Source organism: Temnothorax americanus, unplaced genomic scaffold, assembly GCF_048541705.1.
Source record: "Temnothorax americanus isolate GAGA-0224 unplaced genomic scaffold, ASM4854170v1 Scaffold1, whole genome shotgun sequence".
In the NCBI taxonomy this organism is placed as follows: domain Eukaryota; kingdom Metazoa; phylum Arthropoda; class Insecta; order Hymenoptera; family Formicidae; genus Temnothorax; species Temnothorax americanus.
Genome location: NW_027509230.1, coordinates 8,294,935 through 8,319,956, shown reverse-complemented (window position 1 = coordinate 8,319,956; position 25,022 = coordinate 8,294,935). Strand labels below are relative to the sequence as shown.

General features: G+C 39.7%; 4 protein-coding genes across 10 annotated transcripts in view; 2 read left to right on the top strand and 2 right to left on the bottom strand.

The window, feature by feature from the left end:
- The window catches only part of LOC143896393 (protein Skeletor, isoforms B/C), a 71,571-nt gene extending 64,810 nt beyond the window's left edge, over window positions 1–6,761 (top strand). For all 7 annotated transcript variants that reach the window (XM_077408362.1, XM_077406127.1, XM_077409131.1 and 4 more), the window contains 5 exons: window positions 50–407; window positions 873–1,193; window positions 1,396–1,519; window positions 1,648–1,942; window positions 2,078–6,761. In XM_077408362.1, coding sequence (XP_077264488.1) covers window positions 50–407; window positions 873–1,193; window positions 1,396–1,519; window positions 1,648–1,942; window positions 2,078–2,224 — 1,245 coding nt within the window. In that variant the 3' untranslated portion in view covers window positions 2,225–6,761. The remainder of the gene's footprint in view (window positions 1–49; window positions 408–872; window positions 1,194–1,395; window positions 1,520–1,647; window positions 1,943–2,077) is intronic.
- Window positions 6,762–8,381: 1,620 nt separating this feature from the next.
- Window positions 8,382–12,267, bottom strand: Nup107 (nuclear pore complex protein Nup107). Its single transcript, XM_077402418.1, has 7 exons — window positions 11,637–12,267; window positions 10,865–11,349; window positions 10,514–10,721; window positions 9,508–10,361; window positions 9,032–9,349; window positions 8,692–8,943; window positions 8,382–8,562 (listed from the first exon to the last, which is right to left on the bottom strand). Exons 1-7 carry the CDS (start codon window positions 12,163–12,165, stop codon window positions 8,461–8,463), a joined length of 2,748 nt encoding a protein of 915 aa, XP_077258544.1. The 5' UTR covers window positions 12,166–12,267; the 3' UTR covers window positions 8,382–8,460.
- A 109-nt stretch (window positions 12,268–12,376) lies between these two features.
- Window positions 12,377–13,645, top strand: LOC143908777 (uncharacterized). The gene is made up of 2 exons (XM_077426604.1): window positions 12,377–12,518; window positions 12,771–13,645. The coding sequence occupies exons 1-2, from the start codon at window positions 12,483–12,485 to the stop codon at window positions 13,524–13,526; spliced, it is 792 nt and encodes a 263-aa protein (XP_077282730.1). The 5' UTR covers window positions 12,377–12,482; the 3' UTR covers window positions 13,527–13,645.
- LOC143906447 (uncharacterized) lies at window positions 13,553–15,276 on the bottom strand. The gene is made up of 3 exons (XM_077422893.1): window positions 14,781–15,276; window positions 14,608–14,670; window positions 13,553–14,527 (listed from the first exon to the last, which is right to left on the bottom strand). Exons 1-3 carry the CDS (start codon window positions 15,153–15,155, stop codon window positions 13,682–13,684), a joined length of 1,284 nt encoding a protein of 427 aa, XP_077279019.1. The 5' UTR covers window positions 15,156–15,276; the 3' UTR covers window positions 13,553–13,681.
- Window positions 15,277–25,022: the final 9,746 nt, after the last annotated feature.

The window sequence follows — 25,022 nt, the reverse complement described above, 5'->3', positions numbered from 1 at the left end:
CCCCGTATTGAGGTCACAGGTCACAGATTCGCGATATTTTCTTTTTCAGACGAGCAGCACACCGACGCCTAAGGTGAACAACTGCAAAGAGATGCTAAATGGCCGTATTCAAGTGCAGTGGCAGCTGAAGGGTGAGGACGTGCAGATTCGACTGTCGGGACGCATCAAGGAGGACCAGTACGTGGCGTTCGGGTTGTCGGGTGAGGAAGGCAAGGCCGAGATGATCGGCGGCGACGTCGCTGTGATCGGATACAATAAACGAACCGGCAAGTTCATCGCCGAGGATTACTACATGTCGGACTTATCTCAGTGCGATGGCAAGAAGGGTGTATGCCCGGATGAGAGGATCGGCGGGAGAAACGACGTGGTGCTCTTGCATGGGGAAAGGAAGAATGGCATAACAACGGGTACATTTCTATCCTATACATTATAAAGGACGATATTACGATAGAAACGGAAAAATAATACATGGCTAATTGTTACGTTTATTCTCTTTGACAATTTTACTCTTTACGCGACTTAAAACATGTGTGGTCTTATATAAGAGATACATTTACTAGTTATATAAATTTACCAGTTACATAATAAAAATTTACGAGAAATTTTTCATTAAAAAAACAGTTCAATTTTATTTAATAGATAAATTAGAATAAAAATGTAACAAATGAATATATATAGGAATTTTATAGTTAATTGAAAATCTATATTTATAAATGCCATTTGCGATTTTCAATGTATATAAGAACTAGCGTGTGTAAAATTATTTTTGAATGTATTCGCATCAACTTGAATGTTTGTCATAAATTAAGTAAACTAAAGTATACGAAACAGAAATTATTGTTAGAGTGGTGCAATTCATATTTCAATTGCAGTTACGTACACACGTCCGATGAGAACCAACGAGCCAGAGAAGGACAGGATGATTCCGGAAAGGGAAACCAGCGTGATCGCTGCCATCGGAGTTCTGAATTCGCAGGGCGAAGCAAATGCTCACGAGAGATTCGATAAGACTACCGAGGATATTCGTATCGATTTTACGTCGAGAAATGTTCACGACTGTACAAATTCTCTGTACAATATTCCGGACGAACCTGATCTTGAACCCTGGACGCCGGCCGTTATCAATGATAAGAATCTTTTCAGTGCAAGAATTGGACCGACTGGTTCGAAAAGAGGATACTCAAAAATCACAGGTATTAATTACATATATGTATAAAAATAATATATGTTATATTAATAAATTTGCAGATATTTTTTATATTTATTCTACTGTAAAATATTAAATAGTATTAGTATCATGATAATATTGAAATTGTTTACCGTTGACTTTTTTCCCCTTAAGATGATACAGTATTTTAAGGCCGAGATCAATCAGTGATCCTTATTGCAATTTAGGTACACCCTCTTGGGGCATCGCATGGTATATCAATGATTTGCTGATCCCGGAGATCACCGTCGAGCGAGGAAAAACTTATACCTTTATTGTGGAGGGTGGAGATGATTATACCAATCCCGCTAGGTGAGTCTTGAGAATAACACCCTTCAAAATACGTACACGGTGCAAGATTAGATTGAGATCGCTATATAATATTCCCAGTATGACATTGTGAAACACATTATTGTGAAACGTTCATATACCTTCGACAGGTATCATCCATTCTATATAACTGACAGTCCGGAGGGTGGTCTTGGACAACAGACAGGGAATCAAATAATGAACGAAAGAGTATTTGCTGGCGTAGAGCGTGGTTCTGACGGATATTTCGAACCGACCGCAAAGGGTCGTTATTGCGAATGGGTCCGCACTACGGTGGATAACCCGGATAATTACAAGACGTTTAAGAGCTTCTTCGAAACGCTCGAACTCAAATGCGACAAGGGCGAGCCTGCCAAGCTCGTATGGACCGTGGAAAAAGACACGCCGGACTTAGTTTACTATCAGGTACGAATTTGAGGGAAAAGCCAAAACTTCGAACAATTACCTGCAAATATATAAATTATTTTAGTTTTAAACAATCTTATTAAAATTTATTCATTTTCTGAGAAGATTATAATATCGTATAACTTACTTATTCAGTGTTACACGCACAAACATCTGGGCTGGAAGATTCATGTCGTCGACCCGGGACGATCGCTGAGAAACATTAACGGTGTCAGTCAAGTTTTGCCTGCGTTTACGACATCTGTGGTGTCCATCATCGCACTTCTTTTATTCTCAAGATGAATCATTGCGTTTCCTTCTTTCAACGTGGAACAAATAATAGAAGACAAAGATGACGACGAAAATTGATCGATTTAAGATGATTACGATAGCTACAACAATGTACACACGATTGTTAAATCGACGAAACACATACAAGGTTGTATGAAAGTATTTAGTACGTAAGATTTACTTGTAAGGTAAAAGATTAGCAAAATATTTTTAAGACCTATCAGAGAGATTCAATATTTCATATTATATATATATATATATATATATATATATATATATATATATATGAGATATATATATTATATATAATACATATACATGCATATACATAATATACACAAGTACACGCATACACATATATATGTATGAACATGAACGCAAAATTTCCATACTCTTTGATATAAAGTCAAGCTAACAATAATCATGATCAGGACTGAATAATCAATGAAATTCTGACAATAATTATAATCAGCACTGAGTAATTTCCATATTCTTTGACATAAAGTCGAGCTGACAATAAATAATGTTTAGAGATGGGTATTCAGAGAAATTTTGACAATAATCATGATCAGGATTGAATAACAAATGAAATTCAGACAATAATTATAATCAAAACTAAAAGTAATTAATGAAATTTGGACAAGAACGATTGTTTATTATTAGGGAAGGGATATGTCAAAACAATATCCGCGGACGAGCTGATTAGCACGTAACTATAGATATAAATTTGATGCGGAGAAATGGAGGTGCATCAACATGTACAATGTAAATTTTGCACAAAACTATAGTTGATCTTAATATAACTTTAAATCGATGATAATATGTAAGAAATACATTTATAAATGCTGTCGACTTGACAATAATACGTAGAGTAGTCAATCGAGAAAGAGAGAGAGAGAGAGAGAGAGGGAGAGAGAGAGAAAGAGAGAGAGAGAGAGAGAGAGAGGGAGAGAGAGAGAAAGAGAGAGAGAGAGAGAGAGAGAGAGAGAGAGAGAGAGATTAACGAAATGTGAATTATGTACAAGAAAGTAAAGAAAAAGTAATACTTAAGGGTGATGTGCAAGTTACAAACTATCCCTTATATGTATAACAATAATATGTATATACTATAGAGTGGACCTTCCTAAAACGGAATGAAAGTGTAAAATGTGCCTTGGGTACAGATAATAAATGTCTTTAATTACAATGATTAGGACTCACTCGGCAAAAGGACACCGTCTAGTACTTTGGAACTGGTCTCTTGTGCGTGAAGCGTGTCGCATGAGTAAAGCTACAGTTTAAATTTTCTAGAAAAAATATCAAAGAAGAAAACTCTTTCAAAAACTAATATTTCTTCAAATACTCAATACGGTTTTAATTATCTGCCGACACAACTATAATTGTTAAACAACGCATTATTCGCGTATATTTCGCGAGTAGCAAGAATAATTCCTATAAGTACAATAAAGGAAGGAAACATAAAATTATCAAAAAACGGCTTGTTGCAGACAGATATGTCTCATATCGCAAAACGTACAAGGGATATGTAAGGCGTGCAACCAAGAGAAATCAGCGGAATACATAATCAATTTAGGGTAGTGAATTTAGTGTAACGTTTCTCGTAATGTCAAGTTTTAAATGTGTCCAGCTCCTAAGTGCCGGGGTGTCCACAAAATTCGCAGCAGCAAATTTTTTGCGATTCAACCGCTTATCGCACGAAGACCAGTCTGTATTTAATTACATACATATATACACACACAAGTATCATACATATACCGAAGAACTCTCTGAAATTTACATTATCTAGGTTTACGAAGGATGAGTCGTTAAAAAATGAGAGAGAAGCGTTATATAGGGACTCGTATTAATTACCGTAAGTAAATAAATGACAATAAGAACGTTTAATCGATGTTTGTGTCGCTGAATTTTCGATATGACAATACTTGAGAGCAATCCCGATCAATAATGAGATCTTTGCTCGAGACGTAGGCTATGTCGCTATATTTTTCATCCGTTCGTTTTTCCTTTTTCTAAGGAAACCATTTGAAAGTAACAGATTCTAGTTTGTAAGTGGATAAAACTCCTACTTCTGTGAATGACAATAATAAATTATCAACTTGCAGGATTTACAATAGAAGCGGGCTGCTCCCAGAAAAGGCCGCTTTCTTTCCTAAATTAGCTATAATCAAAGCTCATAAATTTACATAACGATTTCATGTGTACGAATCAATCATTCGCCCATATAAATGTACGAGACAAATTATAAACAGTGTATTATTCTGCAATAAAACATAAGTCGTAAGTCGCGTAGGTGAAGTGTTCCATTCGCATGATGTACATGTACAGCTAATATATAGACAATAACGTATGATATATTGTTCGTAGTGTGAGTACAAATAAAATTTTACTAATTTCGGTAATTTTACTAATTTCAGTAATTAACAAAGTTAAGTAAAAAATGTTAAATGAGTTTTTAGTCTTTTAGTTCGTCATTACAAATAATTGATTATCTTCTCTGACGTTTTTACATCTTTCTCTAAATCGTTATGTGTCTAACTAGTCTCGCAAAATTACATGAAGTAAAGAGAAACGCTAGTGTACGTATTTGTATTAATAATTTCTACACATTTCTTATATAACTATATACTTTTCTTACCTTACCTACTTTGTTATTTCTTCAGTTGGCCAGTGCGTAATTTCATTTTTCCAGGAGCAGCCCGATGACATCCCAAGTTGTTAGTTCATAAGAGACAAATAATAGCTTAGGTCCTAAGGGAACTTTTTGGCTATATTACTGTACATTAATACGTATAAAAAGAGGATAAATGAAACGTGTTTGTGGAAGCGCCTCCGGAGACTAAATTCAAAATATTAGTCGTCCGGCACAGCATGCGAACGGTTACCGTCAATGTTGTACAGTTTCAAACGTGATTTCGAATTGTTAGTGGTACTTAGCGTGTAATATTTACAACTCTAGATCTATCTTTGAATTAATATAACTAAAATGGTCTACTTATAAGCTTCCATCCAAGCACGGTTACTATGTAAGACACGTGGAGCGACAGAGGTGCGGTGAGATAGAGTGAAACTTAACGCGTTACTATGTACGAATGCAATTTATGCATTTTTCCATAAACAGCGGATTCTGATGAAAACTAGGCATATAATCATATTAACGATAGGTTTTACAAAAGAGTTTTGGAATGACGTTTTAGCGCATCTTCCGTTGCGTTTTAATTGCAATGTCTCGTTTTAGATTTCATACGTTTTTCAAAAGCTATACAACACGAACAATGTTGCGATTTTACTCTAAAAATACTCTGTAATTATTTGATAATACTGTCGGCTTATTAAAGGCATCGATATACTCTGATTAGCAATTATTAGGAAGATTTTGCAATACTGTATCTCTATGTATTATATACATTTTTTCACAAATATCATAAGAGAAAAGTTTTGCAAATATTGTGAACTAACTGCGAGTTAGTATCAGCGCTTATTACTTTGCGTTTTCATCACCATTTATTATAATAATTACTTCAACGTTCGATGTATGCAAAATTTACACGATGTTGCAAGAACTTCTTATATATTTCTATTTTGGCTTCTCTTTTTCGCGCGATTATTGTATACGTTTCAAAACTGTACAACTAGCTTTGTATACGCGCAGACTAATATTTCAGATAATATATATTGTAAAAATGATCGCTTTAAGTACGAACGGTCTTGTAACTTTTCGGTAAGGGGAATAAATAGCTGTAAGAGTTCGAGATAAAAATTATTTTAAAGTTTGTATTAAGCAAGGAACGAAGCGTCGTTAATATGTACAGATGAACGATGGATCCAAATCATACCGCGCTTAATCTTTGCAAATGTTGCGTCCCGCAAAAACCTTTTTTGCGGTGTGTGAAGTCGCAATATCGGAACGGTTGCAACAATATCAGCGTTAATTATATCTTCTTTCTATATTATATAGAAGCTATACAAAAAGAAAGCTCTATATTATATAGAATTTATTTCTGAAGAAATAGAGCTCTTTATTGCATTTCTTCAGAAGAACGCGAGTTAATTAAATCTGCAACGAAAAAGAAGACTTAAAAAAGATTCAGAATTTTTTCATATTATGTTTTTCTAATTTTTTAAAAATTAGAACTTTTTAAATTTCAATCTTAAGATTTTAAACAACTCTTATATATAAGAGTACCTATATTTGTTGAATCTACAAAACTCGCTATCCAATTTAGAAGAACATTAATACTCTTCGACTTTTACTTAATTCTATTATAGCATTATTAATCTATAAGATCGTGTAAATTGAGCTACGTTGCATCTGACGTTCTTGATTGTATTAATTTCCTCGAGCACTCGCTGTCTTCTTCGAGTATTGATGACTCATCAATAATAAATGAAAAGACTGAAGATTTAAACGCCAAATCGCGATGTTGATGCATCCGATTCCTAGAAAGAATGAATTTCGCGAAAATTGATGATCTCATGGGAAAAATTTCGTAGGCAAGGCACTCATTTTTAAGCACTTTTTAGATATATCGTTCTGCATACGAAAAGTGCATCCGTACCGAAAAAAATCAGGACGTCTCACGTAGCGAGTGAAAGCTGGCGAACGAAAATTGATCGTCTTGCAGGACTAGCGCGCGCGTGTCGAATTGTATCCGAGGAATAACATTGAAATTGTCAACCCTTTTGTTTCTCTTCAGCATTTACGTGTTAGAATAGCTTAACTAACAAACTAACTCTACTAATCGTCTAATCGTTATCGCGGACACTTTATCCAAGATGCTCGTTTACCTCCTGTTTCAAGCAAATGCACGAACTACATTCGAGTTTAAATTCGAAAAGTATTTGCAAGAATGCCGAAGAATTCTGACACGACATCCTTTTTCCACCGTGGGGATGTCATGTTAGATAACACCGTGCTGAAAAATAGGAAATAACGATCTTCTCGATTGTTCGAATCTACCGAATATATAATATATCATCAAACATGTCCCTTTAATTAATTTCAAGTGAATACGCAAACACACACACAACGCAGGTGTCTGAAAGATGTCTGAAGGTGTCTAAAGAAATCTCTTTAGATGCTCAACCGTGTTGTAAACGTTTGATGTAGCTTTTTTTAAGTCTTCTGAGATGTTGTTGTCTTTCGGCGCGGTCAAGATCCAAGTATTTTTTGTGTCTTCGGGCCCCCATCTCACGTAATTGAGACGAAAATTCATGCATGATGATTTTCTCATATACATATGCATTAGAGAAAGTAATAATATCTAGCTATTCATTCATTCCGATGTAAATTTGCCTAGAGATTATTAAGATATCAATGCTCATGGTTTCATCGTCGCGAGCACCATTTAATGAAAAGTCAATCCTTACTGTTTAAATCGTAATTTAACATATCTCGTAAGATAAACAAAATCGGGCAACGTCGATCGCGGAGCGCGCAAGCGTCGTTAAAATTCCGATTGTTTAGTAGATAGGGAACTTTGTCGAAAATGTTAATTTTCTTTATATAGTCTATATGTGATGTACCGTATAAATGTTTCTCTCAGTTCACCTGTAGTATTATTTAGAAGGCGCACGCGTTCGATCTTCAAAATCAAAGCCATGCGTCCGAAGAGAGGGAAATTTTGGCTGGAAAAGAAGACTGCTCCCGTTTCTCGACAGAAAAACATCGTTCTCTTGACAATAGAATAGAACACGCAATGAACCATATCACTATTGCTCTTCAATGTACGACATACGTTCAGATTTCTATAGGATACGTCGTTTCATTTCAGGCATTATTCTTGCATTCCGTATTCGTACGGAGTATTCGTTTGCCGTGATGCGCGAATTTATATTTGTGCGATCAAGATACGTGATTAGAAGTGTCTGTCAACTGCAAAACCGAGTTCTAAGTGTTGCTACGAAATGTATCTCAGGATGTTCTGCTCTTTTACGGACTATGAGTTTCACCGCACGTTTCACACATTAATCTTAATGGCTTTGATAGCGCCACATTTATTACTAATTGGGTAAAAAGAGCATATCTAAGTAATCACGAGGTATATGATATATTATGATTACGAATTATTGAACATTGTATCAAATTTTATATTCACTTCTTGTGGTTGACAATAAACTGGTTTTATAAAAAAAAAAAAGAAAAAAAAAAGGAAAAAAAGAACCATGAAGATTGTCTTTGTACATTTAATGCGAAAGGCCAGCGAGCGATACAAATAGGTTTATACAGTAATATATTATCTACATATTCTTCATTTCGGATATCCCCAAGGATCTTTCTTTTGATCCATTAAGACGAGAGAAGATTCACAGATCTTTTTGAATATCTCGCGTAATCTTTCCTTTGAAAATACCTATAAAGACAATAAATGTATTAATATATATGCTTTTTATAAAACTTATATTTAAATATGTTACGATATTTATATATATATATATATATATATATATATATATATATATATATTACTGTTTATACGTACTTTGTACAGCTGATGTTGCTCGGAAGCAAGTATGTCAGCCAGTTGAATGCAACCGTCGTGCTCGTTCATCTCGGACATAACCGAATGTAACAAGAGTGTGACTTTAGGAATACAAACTTCGCGCAGTTTTTCCAACTGATGCTCTCTAAGTTCATCTTCGGGCGTGCATGGCTCGTCGTTGCTACCCTTTGAATCGACGAGCCAGCCGCCGTCGGGAAACAATAAAACATTAAATAATAATTGTTTCACAGCCTGAAAAGGAAACAGAGATATTTAGTTTTAGATCCCCGCATTCGGTTTCGCTTGTGCTATTATATTTTGCATTAATATTTTCGCATACCTTCGTATGATGCTGCATCGTAGATTTCCATCTTTCGAATTCTGAATTGTACTGCGTCTTTTTGTGATCGTACGCAACCTTTTCCGTAAACGTGGCATACGTCGGCAACTCTTCCGGTGGCGTAGGTTTACCGTGATGATAGTGCGAGAACCATTCACCGAAACCTTCTTGAGCGTCAAGATACGTTTTATAACAAAGGTATTCTCTTACCGATGCACCCGCTTTCTTCGACAAATTATTAGTTATCGTAAGATTCGTGAGTGTGCAGTCCATAGTCGGATACTCGGTCATAATTGATTCTATCGAATCTGATGGGATCTGTGTGCAACATAAAAATAATACCGTTAACTATAAAAACGTATAAAAACAACTACCATTTAACTAAATATTAAAAGTAATTCATTGCAGTTATAAACTGCGCTGAAAAGTATGAAAAAATTTATATAATAATTAAGACAATTATTTTCAGTCTTTACCTTGTTAAATGCTTTTCGCGCCGCATCGATCTTTTCGTTAGTCAGGAAGTATCTAATAAGCGCGTTTGTTTGTCGTAAAGCTTCTTCTCTTTGACTTTGATAGAAAATCAGCCAATCCAGACCATTAATCTTTTCCATATCCGCCTCGGTAATAGTACCTTTTAAGTCCGTTGCATCGCATTCTAGATGTTTCTTACGTATATTTTCCACCACCAATTTCGTAATAGCTTCTACATTTAAGTTCGCGTCTTCCGCCGCGCGTAAACATTTCTTCCGCTGTTCATGCTCTTTAACACATTCCAAGTAAGAGGCATAGTTGGTTATTTGATCCTCCTGAGGTAACGTGGCTGTGTAGAACGCGACTAAAGTTGGATCGCCTATTTCAATAAGGACGCGAACGTATGCCAGCAATACTTTGTCTTCCACTTTATCTTTTGTACTTTTCCCGATCTGCCTGAAAAACAGTATTAGATGCGCCAAGAATCTGAGGAACTGCGAGTCGCAGGCGCCGACATCAATCATACTTTCGATCTCTTCCATCAACTTCGGTATTTGATCTAATATTATATATTTTTGAATTAAATGATCGGGTTTGTTAGATTGGGCACGTATTATTGGATTTTTCGACGCGTGCAATTCTTTAAACGCGTCTTCCAACGAGATTTCATTTTTCCAATATTCCTCCGGCATAATTGTATATATTTTTATCATCATTAACCTCAGTGCTGATTCGACTTTAATATCAAGAAGGCTCTTCACATATGCCCACAATGCATCTTGCCAAGACGATGCTATCTGTAGTAGGAGTTGGACATTGCCGCAAAGACTTGCGTATATGGCACGATAAAATACACCTGCACGAAAAATATTTCTCTATAATTTATTTACATATAACAAACAGTTAAGTCTATAATTCATCATAAAAGTTAAAAATTTTATTATTTTAAAATCTTTATAAATTATTCTAACAAAGTGTTCTACATGATTACAATATTAAATAGATTACCTATGCGTTTATCTTGAGATAGTTCCCAAGCGCATAATTTCCAAAGACTTCTGTTAGGATTCCCTTCGATTGGTAATTTAGTGTCTGTTAACGGATTACTGTAATTTGGATCGTGATTAGGAATCCATCCTAATAAACATGCGGCTCTCCAAGGTTGGCCACAGTGCATAGCCAGTGATTGTGCTTTCTGAAGACGTCCGCAACGTACCTATAATAGATACATCTTTTAAAATACCACTCTTATACTTCTTTCATCTTTTCAAAATTTTTTTACATATTTTATATTAAAAGATTTATACAAATTATAATTATTATAAAAAATAATAATCATAAAAATAACCTATATGTTACCTCTATAAACATTCTTTTTTCAAGTCTGGCATCATCTTCTCTGTCCAGATCGTGTAATGGTTTACCCTCCCGTATCGGTGCATCGGGATCGAGGGACGAGACCAGTGGTCTGGACGAGCCGAATGCAATTCTTAAGTTCTGATTGTGCAATTGATGAACCGTATTTTCCCAGGCTACCGTTTTATCGGTAAAGAGCTCTATCGACGGATATTTGTCTGCCTGATCCAGAGCATTTTTTTCTAGCCAATCAATAATCAATTGATATTCCCTGATGTAGCCCTCAGACTTGTACAAATTTTCTATAATATCCTTCTCAGAGATGTAATTGTTGTTTACAGGCCCATCGTGTTCCATTTGAGTAGACAAACCAGCGGTGCTTATACGGTTCTGGTAGAGGCAGTATATCAGTCTCCATGTGTTTCTCTCACTTTCCAAAGAAGTCTCCTCTTCCGCTACTTCCGTATTCTCAACTTTTGACTGCATACCTATCGAACATAACAAACATTTTGTTGAAACTTAATACGAACAATTTGCTATATTGCTATATATATAATGCTATAAGATATTATATTAATAATAAAGTTTATTCGCAAATAGGTAAACAGCGTTTCAACCTTACTTGTTCTTCTTCAGTACTAAAATAAAATTTACAAGAATAAGATTAACAATTGATACTTATAAATAACTTTATTATTAATATACTATCTTAAATTTTTAGCTCGTATCGTTGGCCCATTGTTCCTTCATATAATTGTTCCATATTTCTCAATACCTCTCATGATGTCCAGCGTGTCGGTGCAGTTTTGTATGAAGTCCGCGACGGTGTCGAAGACCTGCGCCTCCGAGAAGTGCGCCTGCACGCTCTGCAGGAAGTCGTAGTAGAGCTTGGCCTTGGCCTCCCGCCACGGCTCGTTCGCCTTCAGGATCGCCCCGGTCGCCGTGCTGTCCTCCATCATCTCCTTGATGGTGATGTCGTTCCTCTCCGAGCGCACCATTATGTCGCGGATCTCGTGGGGCGCGAGGGTCAGCGAGCTGTCGAGCTCCACGTTGTGGAGCTTGCTCAGTCTCGAGCCCGCGGTCCTGTCGGCCATCCCCGGGCCCGGGCTGTGCGTGTCGTTGAGCGTCTGCCTACCATCGTCGGCGTCCTTTCGCGACTGACCGGCCGGCTGCAGCGATATCCTCCTCGGGGTGGTGCTTCGCTGGCCGCTTAACCTCAAAAACGACTTTCGCTGACTGTTCTGCTGGCTCAGCAGGCGAATCGACTGGTCGAGGTTCTCCTTGACGTCGGTTGACGAATCCATTTTCCACCTGGACAACCGCGGCCAACGCGGTTCGACAAGAAATCTCGGCTCGTTGAAAAGTAGAAATTAGAAATTCGAAAACGCCACGTGACCTATAAACAAATACGCCGGTAATACGCGCGCCTCTACACGGTTACCAACGTTCAACTCTATTATTTTCCGGACATCTTTCTCGTGGACGTAGGGATTTTTTACGTAAACGGGACAAAGTGACATTTCTAGTGACATTCGAGAGCAACTGCGACGCTGCGACATCTCTCGTCTTTCCTCGCACGCGCCATTCAACAAGTTATTTGACACTGACGGTTGACGGTTAGATGAAAACAATCGGTGGGATGGATGACAACAGTAAGGTGGGTTTTTACCTCAAGAATGTCCAAAAACTTATATTTATGCGTGCAGAGCAACATAACGTTATTTGCTTTATTATGAATAGTTATTAAAGATGTAATTTCATTAATGGTTATTAAAAAGGAATCTTGAGAGTAATATAATGCTATCAATTTTATTGTGAATAGTTATTAAAGAAATAACTTTACTGCCGTTAATGATTTTAAGGATAAATCTCGTAAGATAGACGTTAATCAGTAATTAATTGAAAATAGGTGGCATCGATCTCACACAATGATTCAGTTTGTACTGCAACTGGTGCTGCGAATTGCCACGAGGGAGATGTATCAGCCGAGGAAGTCTTGCTTCGCCACTTGCGAAAGGCCATCTCGGAGACGACAGAGGAGAACGTCGCGTATACAAAGGAGATGGCGACCTTATTGACCAAATTGAATCTTGATGTCAAGTCATTGCCCAATGACATAAGGGAAGGTTTAGAGAAAGTATCTTCGATCCTGAGAGCTGAGAAGCTATTCGAATTTGACGAGACAGCGCTGCGAGTTGTTAGAGAACGGAAGATCGTAGAGGAGAAGAGGCGGCAACGAGAGGAGAAGCAAATGTCCGTCAAGTATGATAATTTGTTTAGAAATTGCACAAGGTTACAGGCAAAGCTCGATCATCTTCAAGGTGCGGTGGATTCCCTTAAGAACGCTACCGACATCATGGAAGATAAGGATAATATCTATTGCAACAAGGTTTTTCTATCTACAAAATTGAAGGAGTACCAGCAAGCTGTGGAGAAACTGGAGGCGGATTTAAGTGACATGCAAGTCGACGAACGCTATTCGGAAAAGATATTGAATAAATATAAATTGTATCTGGAGAAGACGAGCAGATTGGCAGATCTCAACCAATCGCTCGCTCAATACGGCGATTTACCGCCTAATTTGCTGCAGGCTAAATTGCTGGTGGAAAGCAAGAGGAAAGAGTACGAGAACTTGGAACAGATGTTTCTGGAAAAGACTCAGTAAGCTCGAATTTCAACGACATCTCAAACTCCGTGGAATCTCAATATATTTCAATATTTGTAATATTCTTCATACATATATCACATTAATTTACCTTAAAAATAAACGATTATTTATATGTGCGCGCATCAAAGAGAATCTTGTACAAATCGTAGCTTTTAGAAGCCGTATTTCGATTTTGTTTGTTTCCGTGCCATTCTATTCTGAGACCATTGATTCTTGAGTTCCAGTTCCATGGCCTTAGCTTGATGCGCCAGATAAGTTATCTGATGTTTCTTCTTGGATTGAGAGTTCACCCCACCGCCCTGCATCGACACCGGCCTGTGTACAGTTTCTTCCGTCAGTGCCTTTACCAGCCATTCTCTTTCATCTGGTTTTATGTCTTCCCCGTTTATCTCGATTATATCCGCTTCGTCTATTTCCTTGCGTTTTATACCCCGTCGTCCACATAGATACTCGATCGCCTTTTCGTCAAAGGCAACGTTGCCCTCTACGTCGACATTGTATTCTTGTTCAGGAACGGGCAGCTTCGGGCCAACCTCCGCTTGGTTCTTCAGTAAAATCTCTTCCTTAGGTAAATTCATAATGTTGCTTGTTAACGTTTTGCTCGAATTGCTCGCTTGTCCATTCGTCGAGGTATCAGAATTAATGGAGGAAGAGCTGTGACCTTCCACGAACGACGCTTCAACATCTGGCCTATGTACAAGATCTGAAGACAGCTCCGAGTCTAATAATCCTGTTCCGGAACTGCCTGGCGCATCTTCATTTGTAGCTAGCCCAAAGAAATCTATCGCATCTTCTTCGTCAGAGCTCAATTCATTATGCGATTTATCTGAAGTTCGCCTTTTTACTTTAGAATCATTTTGACTTGTACTGGATTTCGTTTTTGACTGTTGTACATTTGATTTCACCGCTGCTTTCTTAACAGCCTGAGGTACTAGAGTCTTCTTGCTTGTCGTCTCCCCTTTTGGTGCTACCAACAAAGCGAAGAGTCCACAGCCTTTCTGCAAGGATCAATAAATTCATGAGTTATATCTGCTTAGTATATATATATATTTATTCAGAGAAAATTTTCTAAACTTACCAGTGACGGTTGTACGACCTTGGCTGGCTTCTCCTCGTCCTCCTCCTCTTCAAGATCCTTAAACTGATAACATATGACAGAGATTAATACAGAATGTTTGATAAAATTAAAGACCTAAATTTACATTTTTTTTTATTATTAATTTTTATCAGTAATTTTTTATATACGCATACCTCCGATAAAGAAGGCACCGATATTCTCACTGTCTGTTTCTTTGCTGGCTTTGGGACTTGACCTTTCGTTTCCTTCTTCAACAGAATATCGTCCTCCATCTCTTCGACTTTGCCCGTGAAAGTGGGATCTCTGGGCTTCGGCAGCGTGTCGAGAAATTGTTGGAAATTACCGTCGCTCTCTTTCTTCTCTTCCTCCTCATCGTTTGTATCTTGCAAAGTTACTCTCGGAGCAGGTAAGGACAATTTCGAGCTTATTTGCACGGTTACGGCCTCGGTCGCGTCGTTATCCGCATCGTTCGCGGCGATCGGCTCTGCGGGCTCGTTGTCCTCGTTTTCGGAGCCCTCGTCGCTGCTGTCGTACGCCACGAGGCTCATTTTCGATCAGGAATACGTTTTACACTCGGATTCTGTATATTCAACCGCGACATAACCATCACTGGTGACTGCTGACTGGACGATGCTCTGATGCTCCGACAGATTTTCAGATCGGTACCATTGAAAGCCACTAGAGAGAGAGTTTATGCGTTCAGCGACCTCATTCTACCAGATTCTACACACTTCGTACCTCTGTATCTAAAATTTTTCCCATTTTTATCACAGTTCATATTATAAATAATATACAATTATTAAATATAAATAATTTTTCTTTTTCTTTTTCAAAATCTTATTATCTCGAGTAGAATAAAATCTCGATACTTTCCGTTGATACTTTCTTTTACATATACCTATATAAAAAACAAAAATAAATTTTGCCAAATAAACACTTATTAATAATTTCTTTTGAATAGAGTTATCAATCAATTATTCAACGCAAACTCTTTGATTGTTTCGGATACAATCTAAATGTTTGTATAATAGGACATCCGATAGAAAACATTTCGGAGTAGAGCTGTCTTCGATTTTTTCTCTTCTTTTTTTAAATAATGATAAGTGCCGTTTTAAGATAGATACTGGATATTCGGTAATTTTTACTCAATTATGTTCATTTTCATCAATGCAGACTAACTTTAATCTCGGTTTAACTTAGATTTTTTTTTTTTTTATTCTAATTCCTAGAACTAGAAGATACCGAGATTAATGGACACATTAGTAAATATTATAAAGATTATTAGTATAACATACATCAGATATACGTAGACATAATTATCGACTGCTAATCGGAGTAGTCAATAATACAGCGTTCTGAGTAACCGATGACTGAATAGTTAGATACCGACTGAATAGTCGGATATCAGCAGAAATTATTATGCGTGAACCCGCGGTCACATATTTGAAATGTATTTTACAAACTCGAAGACTAGATGACAGCAGAATTAGCATTCATTGGCGCAATAAACGAACCATAAAGTATCTGTAAGCTTCTTTATCCTTTTGATAATAGTTATTACATCCTATAAGCTTTAAAAGATGTAATATGCGTCCTAATGTTAAGCTTATATGGCAATATAGTATAAGCGCGTTTCTCTAGCGTTTGTTGTAATTTATCTCTTTGAATAAAAAGGGATGCGTTAGACGAATTCTGCAAGGATGATTAATCCTCACAATCATTTCGGATTAGAAAACCCACGGATCTGAGCTCAACACACTGTGGACACACACACACACACACACACACACACACACACGCACGCACGCACGCACGCACGCACGCACGCACGCACGCACGCACGCACGCACGCACGCACGCACGCACGCACGCACGCACGCACGCACGCACGCACGCACGCACGCACGCACGCACGCACGCACGCACGCACGCACGCACGCACGCACGCACGCACGCACGCACGCACGCACGCACGCACGCACGCACGCACGCACGCACGCACGCACGCACGCACGCACGCACGCACGCACGCACGCACGCACGCACGCACGCACGCACGCACGCACGCACGCACGCACGCACGCACGCACGCACGCACGCACGCCCCCACGCACACACGCACACACACACGCACGCACGCACGCACGCACGCACGCACACACGCACGCACCCACGCACGCACGCACGCACGCACGCACGCACACACACACACACACACACACACACACACACACACACCAACAACACAAAAACACACACACAACACACACACACACACCACACCGCACACACACACACACACACACACACACACACAGAAACACACAACACCAGACCCACACACACACACACACACACACACACACACACACACAACACACACTACACCACACACACACACACACACACACACAACACACACACTCACACACACACACACACACACACCCCCACACACACACACACACATACACACACACACACACACACACACACACACACACACACACATACACACACACACACACACACACACACACACACACACACACACACACACACACACACACACACACACACACACACACACACACACACACATACATTTATACATATTATATATATAAATACACACACATTTTTTTATAACAGTTAGAGACAGTTCTATAAATATTTGAAGAAATTAAGTGGAAGCAAGGTATCATTTAATCTAAAAAAAAAAAAAAAAAATAAGAATAAAACACACTTATATATTTAATATAAATAGAGCAAAAAAAAGCAGCGAAAGCTTATTTTCTATTTTAAATAAAAAAAGAATACAATAAATAAAGAGATAATTATACCTCTATAAAATTATTTTTCGACAAAATCTAAGAAAATAACAAATGCAAAGCAATGCAAATTGCAGGCGTAGCGAAGAAATGGGATTTTTAAAAGGCATTATATCTCTACACTGCAGAATTTTGGAAAATATAAATTATATTTTAATACAAATATGATATCAAATATTAATTTTGCTAACAGAAATATGTAAAGTTAAATTCAATGTCTTTTTTATAAGTATAAATGATGCACAGAGAGGGACGCGTAATATAAAAATAAACTATAAAGTAAGTGAGGGAGAGATACATGTACACATAACAGAGACTCTTGTAAAACCCTAGTCTTTTTCCTTTTGGTCATCAATTAATTATGCTTGTTAAGTTGAATATTATATTGCGCTTATACGATAAATTACTATTTCGATAGTCCTCTCCTTTGTGTGACAGAGAGGTGTCTTTTCATTCTCCCTTTTCTTTCTCGAGTACACTGCCTCGTAATTTTCCAAAATTGTCTCTGTCTGCTCATATTTACCATTTAATAGAATGTAATAATGTGGTTTTTTAGCAGTTGACCGTATTTGCAGGTACCGTCTCCAACGACGAGAGATCAGCCCGTCCCTGATTCGTCCGTCTGAAAACCTTGCTCTTTTACGCAATTTTAGCGTTTATTAAAGTTTGCTCGCAAATGAAACGAAACCCATATAACCTACCTAATTTAGCGAGTAGCATTTTCGAGTGGGGGCCACTTCAGGAGAGCAGGAGCAGGAGGGGGTGGAGAAGGAGGAAGAGGAGAAGAGGTCGGGTTCTATTGACAGCGGTTATTGCCTAACTGCGTACCTCCACCTAATATGCCCGCTTGGGGATTCGCGCATCCAGATTCCAGGGCCGCTCGAACGAAAACTGCGAAACATACCCTCGAATCTTTAATTCCACCCCCGCGCGTACTTAGTCTCTCCATCGATTTCTCTGTAGCCGCTCTCGCTCGCGCGTTGCCGCGCGGATTTTCGCCCAAATTTATGTACATTTTTTTTTTTTTTTTCCAGTTCTACCAGACATTATTATTAAGTTTATTAAAAGGGAACAATTGAGAAAGACGTTTCGTCGGTAGATTTTCTAGATAAAGATCGATTCAGTTATATCGACATACATATTTTGATCGTTTATGTATATTTTAGCAAACATTTGCGATCGCTTGTGACGTTTGCAGAAATTGCAGTGCGCGGTATATAGTACTGTATTATGCGATGCATTATTGCTTGGCGGGGGCACGTCGATAGAACCTTCGTTTTTACCCGATCTACCCTCTTACGACGGTGATTATTTAATCACGACGAATCATCGCGGATCGCATCGCGATTTGCCATCGCCGAAACGGAGATCTCTTCCTCCGTTTACGACTGGGTTTATCCTTTTTTTCCCTTTTCCCTTTTGCCTCGATACCTCGACGTACGTGTATGCTCGCGAACGGATGCGGGCAAATAACGGCCCTGCCTGCATTTGAAACTCTATTAACTCTCCGAATATTAGCTCGTCGAGCGAGATTAACCTCATTGTGCCCCGTTGAAAATGATGACATCACTATTAAACTCCCGTCGGCTTACGGAAATTGATTAAACTATCAAATTAGCTCTACTAATATCAACACATCAACGCCGCGAGACCGGGCCTCTGGCTTCGAGGTTCAATCCTAAATGGCATGAATTTGCCGGTCCGCACGATCGTTCGACGTGCATTCATCGGTGCGACTATATTCTCCAAGTTATGGAGTCGTGACTGAAGCTTTAATACGATTGCGACACACCATCTCGCGTGTTTAAATTTTCCAGCGTGAATTATTCGATAGCTCCTATATCCTCTTTCAGGTTTTTTTTCCTGTCCGAGGCTTAATTGAGTCATGTTTGTAGATTGACATGCAAGTATTGCAATGTCAAATTGTACTAAATTTGAGTCATTTTTAACCATTCGTATAGGTCGTCACTGCTCCTATTAAATATGTCGTTAATTTAACTAAAACAATGTTAATTTAACTAAACCAATGAAATTAAAATAATACTGTTTTGCGTTAAAATAATCAATTTCGACACGTGGTAGTTAAATATAACAAAATGTTATTTAACTCAAAGTATTGGTTTAAATTTCATCCTTTAATGTTCGACATTGTAGCTCGAGAAAGCTAATTGTAAGATACTGTAAAATTCTTCGCTTCTACATGGATCAAAAGTTTTCACGCAAGTTTTCGAACGGAGTATTACACGCTATAATCGTTTGGTCAGAATGTGGTACAGCAGAATATCGATTAATAAAATACTGTGGCTAATTTAGAAAGGCGTGTTGTTCCGTTTCAAATACGCCAGTCCTATAGTTGGCGTTTCGTGAACACAAAAGTTATCATTAAAAATTCGTACGTATTTATGTTCCTTTAGATATTCGATCAGTGGTTAAAAACTGCACTTAGCGCGGTGCATACGGATAACATCGTACGATCATGTAAGAATTCGAATAGTAACGTTCCCCTTTCTCAGGCTACCCTTTTCCATCCGGCATTCAGGAACTACGGAGCGTTAGATGTACTGTTAAGGGAAGTGTGAACAATTTCGTGCATTGTCGAGACTATAATATGGATGGCTGGCAGGATAATTATTGGAGGCCGTTTGAATCTAACTGTTTCCTTCATTAGCAGTCTCAGTTCGCCCGTTTATCTCCCTCTCTCTCTCTCTCTCACTCTCTCTGCAGCTGCAACACCCCCTAGCCCGCCCGGCTTGCGCGAGCTTCCTCTCCCTCTCGCTCTTTCTCCCGCATGCATCTCTCTCTTTCTCCCTGTCTGAATTTTGTGCAGAATTACCCGCCATTATCATAATTGCGCTATTACCGATAATATCTACGACTCCGCTTCGAAACTGTACCTCGATGCTCTTAATCCATTTTCTATTTGGACAGCGGCGGGGGGCTTACGGTGGACGAGAAGTCGCAAATTCCGTTGCGTAATTTCCGCTCCATTGAATCGTTCCTTCACTTTCCCCCCCTCCCGGTCTCTCTCTCTCTCTCTCTCTCTCTCTCTCTCTCTCTCTCTCCTACTTGCCGTGAGATTATATATTTTGCAGCAACAGACTGGATAGCGCAAAAACGAAACACACGTCTGCATTTCTAATCGTCGCTTCTTTCTTTTGCTCAGAGACTTTTTTCCGCAAAGGCGTTACGTTGTTAACAGTGACGCGTGAGTTCAACAACGAGTTCATTATATGGGATTGTAAATTAAGATCGAGATAGTAAACATTGGAAAGTTACACAGGGATGTTGTGAATAACACAGAAAGTATAATATAATGTAAAAGATTCACTGTATGAGAGAAAAAAAGAAAAAATATGATAGCAGTTATAATTTTACCATATTTTCTAAGATAGTAATATGCGTCAAATGACTGTAAAGCAATAAGACCGTAAAACCGCACGACTATAAAGTCGAAACCAGGATTTGTAGCGTTCGACACTTCGACGCTTGTTTCCCGTGTCCGCAATTAGACCAAGCGGCAGGTGGTACACTGAACATGACAGTTTTTAGAAGGGTGGTAGAATAAAGGGTCACCTCAATGCCGCACATAAATCCCGTATGCATTATCCATTATTACGAGTGACGATCAGTATTTCCATAAACGTGGTCGGGATATTATGAAGCTCTTATGTCATTCCTCTCCTCTATACAATATTGACTTGATATGTTCTCTAAGTTTCTTCGCTGTAAGTAAGTTGAACTATATATCCTGTAGAGGTAGAAATTAAATGATATTAAATGATAATAATGAGTTAATTATAAGCTAATAACAATTTTAGAAAATCAATTTGTTATACCAACTTTAATTCTAGAAATGTGAAAATAAATACTATAGATATTTGATATTAATTATTTCTCCGATAACACACACACACACACACACACACACACACGCACGCACGCACGCACGCACGCACGCACGCACGCACACACGCACGCACGCGCGCACGCACGCGCGCACACACGCACACACGCACGCACGCACGCCCGCACCCACGCACGCACGCACGCACGCACGCACGCACGCACGCACGCACGCACGCACGCACGCACGCACGCACGCACGCACGCACGCACGCACGCACGCACGCACGCACGCACGCACGCACGCACGCACGCACGCACGCACGCACGCACGCACGCACGCACGCACGCACGCACGCACGCACGCACGCACGCACGCACGCACGCACGCACGCACGCACGCACGCACGCACGCACGCACGCACGCACGCACGCACGCACGCACGCACGCACGCACGCACGCACGCACGCACGCACGCACGCACGCACGCACGCACGCACGCACGCACGCACGCACGCGCACACACACACACACACACACACACACACACACACAAACAAATCAGACATACATTGCATCTTACACATATTATTTTATTTGATATATTTTCTGTTTATTTTTTTGTCCATAATTGATTTAATTATTGCCGGGCAATAACGTCGGGCGTCGTCGCGAAAGTTCACGACTGTGTTCACGACGAAATCGTTGTCGGATTTTCCTTAGCAGATAAAACAAAAAAAGAAAGGAAAAGAAAGGTAGATATCGCGATGACAACTTATCTCGTTAAATCTCGTTCTTCGACAGGAGGAAGATAACGAAGGAGCAAGAAACATGCCTCGGTCGAGGCGGGAGAGACGGACGACGCGATGAGGTGGGAGGGTGCGAGAGGCGACTGAGGGCGGTAGGTGGGGATGTGGCATAATTACGAATATTAATTGCGTTTCCAACGAGCTGCTGGAACCGGAGCTGCTGAGTGCAGATGTCAACCTATTATCATCCCCTGCCTTACAATGGGTGAGATCTCGCTTTCTCCGCGCCGCTTTATCCCCCTTCCTACCAGCCTCTGTCCGCGTCGTCCTATCTCGCCCACCTCTCGCGATTACCCCTCTCCCGTATTGCAAAGTTAACAATGTTACTCGCTCGTGAATAGCTGCGGAGTATCATTATCAACGTGTCATCAGCAGGGCGGGGTCCTCCTACCTTCATAAAGTAAGATACTACAAAACTGATGCGAGGCGCATTCTCGCGAGACATTACGGCCGCTTTGAGGAAAAATCTCTCTCCGATGAGTAACTCGGACTGTAACTTCGCCATTTTCGCCGTTACCTCGAAAATTACGCTCTTTAAGCTTGCAACGGTTTTTCGAGCGATTTCTTAACACGCGCCAATTAGGAAGACGTGGAATGTAACATATGTCATTCTATAAGCGTTTCTAGATCGCTCCTTCGCGCATTAATTATCGACGTAAAATGCTTTTATATTGATGTCCATAAATACTGAAACCAGTTACGTACACAAAAACGTGGAATATGGCTGCATATGAAAATTCATAAATTCAATAAATAAGTCATTATGAAAATAAGTGTACTGTATTTTATACAGAACTTCCGTAAACGCACGAACTTCAAGTATCAGCTAATTATCCGCTTATCAAAATGGTATATCCGCCCCAAAGTTCTTTGTACCGTGTGTAATATTGCATCTCGAGGTAAGTGTCGGAACGGAAAGATATTCGAGGACCAGGGAGGAGGGGGGAGGGTGAATGGCGAGAGGGAGAAGGCGGAGAGACGGTCAGAGAGCCGTTTAATAAAAGTATGAATATCGTCAATAGCTCGACGGCTCGTTCCCGAATAATTTCCACTCTATCGGAAAATAATTATACTTTATCGGGCCGGATCCTGTCTCCCTTCCTGCCCTCCGCCTATTTTTATACCCTCTCCCAAGGCGGCGTCTCAAATCGCTCAATTATATTTCCTCCCCGTTCTTCTGATGGCCATTGTCTCCTGAATCGCGCGCCGCCGCGCGCCGTGGCGTTACCCACCGAAGAAATCCCTTCGAGAACGATCATCTTCTCTCCTCGAGGCTCCGATCCTCTGCCTTCTGCTTCCTCTATTGGCCAGATCTCAAATGCGTAATCGGTGTCTGCGGATTTTGCCTCTATCCTGTCCGATTAAGCCGCTATAAAAAGGTATCGAACAATTTTATAGAATTCCCATCTCCGTCGTAGAGTAACGGGGTATTCTGATATTCAAAGACGCGTGCCACTTTTTAAAGACCAAGATTTTAACGCAATTCTATGTAATTTATATTTAATTTTATATTCTGATTAATTTTTAAGAAAAGTTATTTCATTTTTTGCAAAAAAAAACCCACTTTGATGGGCGAAAAGAATCTTTATTAACGCGATACAATTTTTTCTTACAATTTTCAATATGTCATTTTCGTTTATTAAAAAGTTTGCAATTCTAGATTTGTACACTGATTGCGATGCTTCATTCGCGAATCCGAGAGCGTCGAATTGCGCGATCGACATACATCGTCCGGCGCGTCATAATCGTAATTTAATAGAGCTCATCGTGGCAATTTTGCATGCTCCAAAGGACAATTAGCGCGCGACAATAGGGGGAACGCCATCGCGTTTAAGATAATTGACTAGGATGATTCGTTGTTACTCCACGCGACTGAAAAGAGATCGTACGAATACAGAAGGGAGGGGAGAAGCGCCGGGGTGGATGATGGTCGTCGAGAGGGCTTGATCATTTCGGGGATTACGCGCTGAAAGAAGAGAGGAGGACCGTCTACAGCTCTATACCGTCCGCCAAAAGAGCAGAAAGAAGTGACGGTGTAGACACACACAGTCGCGGATTAAGGCACTTAGAAACCCAAGGTGCAAACTAATTTTCTGACACTTTCATTGAAGAAACTGTTAGGAAGTTCAACAGTAAAAGAAATCTGTCAAATATTGTTATCTTTTAACAATCAATATAACTTCACGAAATAATAATCGAAATTATTGTTACGTTTACTTTGAGTCCTTGCGAAATTTCGGGCGAGCTCCTTACGCGCTTGTTAGGTAATCCGCCACTGTGCGTGGGAGGGCGAGAAGAGCGAGTCCTTGACGTGCGTAGGGGCAGGATCGCGGATGGCACGCGTGAATGCGTCTTTATAAAGAGCAGCCGGTGAATTGATATAAGTGAGCAGTTATTTCGCGATCATTTGGAATTCCTCGTGAATGTGACGAAGGGGACGGCGGCAAAGAGAAAGAGAGGAAGAGAAAGAGAGAGAAAGAGAGAAAGAAATAGAGAAGGGTGGCCTCGAAGAGAGGCGAAGAGGAGACGACGTGGACCCCGGGAATAGGGAGCGTGCTCAGCTACGTGCGAGATGCTGGATCCACGCAACGGATCAAAGCCCAATGGCTTCGATCGTTATAGGTACTTCCGCGAATGCTCCGCCGGTGTGTGTGTGTGTCCGATACTTCTAATCTCGCACGGTCGACGATTCGGCGTGTAATTTTGGCAAACGAAAGAGTCTCTCGGCCGCATGGGCTCCACGTTGAATTTATTTACAGTCCAGCTTTTCTCAAGCGGGATTTCGATATCGCCGTCCTTCTTCGATCTCGACATCGAAATTTTTTTTTCATTTTGGCAACGCCAAACCTTGGATCCGGTCGAAACAAATCCCGACTGAAGTTAAACGGATAAAAGAAGGAAGAATTACTCCAACGTTTCGCGAGGTGATGC

Coding starts and splice junctions, on each gene's coding strand:
- LOC143908777 (XM_077426604.1), top strand. CDS start 12,483: ATGAAAACAATCGGTGGGATGGATGACAACAGTAAG. Junction 12,519..12,770: donor GGATGGATGACAACAGTAAG/GTGGGTTTTTAC, acceptor AATTGAAAATAG/GTGGCATCGATCTCACACAA.
- LOC143906447 (XM_077422893.1), bottom strand. CDS start 15,155: ATGAGCCTCGTGGCGTACGACAGCAGCGACGAGGGCTCCGAAAACGAG. Junction 14,671..14,780: donor CGGTGCCTTCTTTATCGGAG/GTATGCGTATAT, acceptor ATATGTTATCAG/TTTAAGGATCTTGAAGAGGA. Junction 14,528..14,607: donor AGGTCGTACAACCGTCACTG/GTAAGTTTAGAA, acceptor TGATCCTTGCAG/AAAGGCTGTGGACTCTTCGC.
- Nup107 (XM_077402418.1), bottom strand. CDS start 12,165: ATGGATTCGTCAACCGACGTCAAGGAGAACCTCGACCAGTCGATTCGC. Junction 10,722..10,864: donor AAAAAAGAATGTTTATAGAG/GTAACATATAGG, acceptor TATCTATTATAG/GTACGTTGCGGACGTCTTCA. Junction 8,944..9,031: donor CGATGCAGCATCATACGAAG/GTATGCGAAAAT, acceptor TTTCCTTTTCAG/GCTGTGAAACAATTATTATT.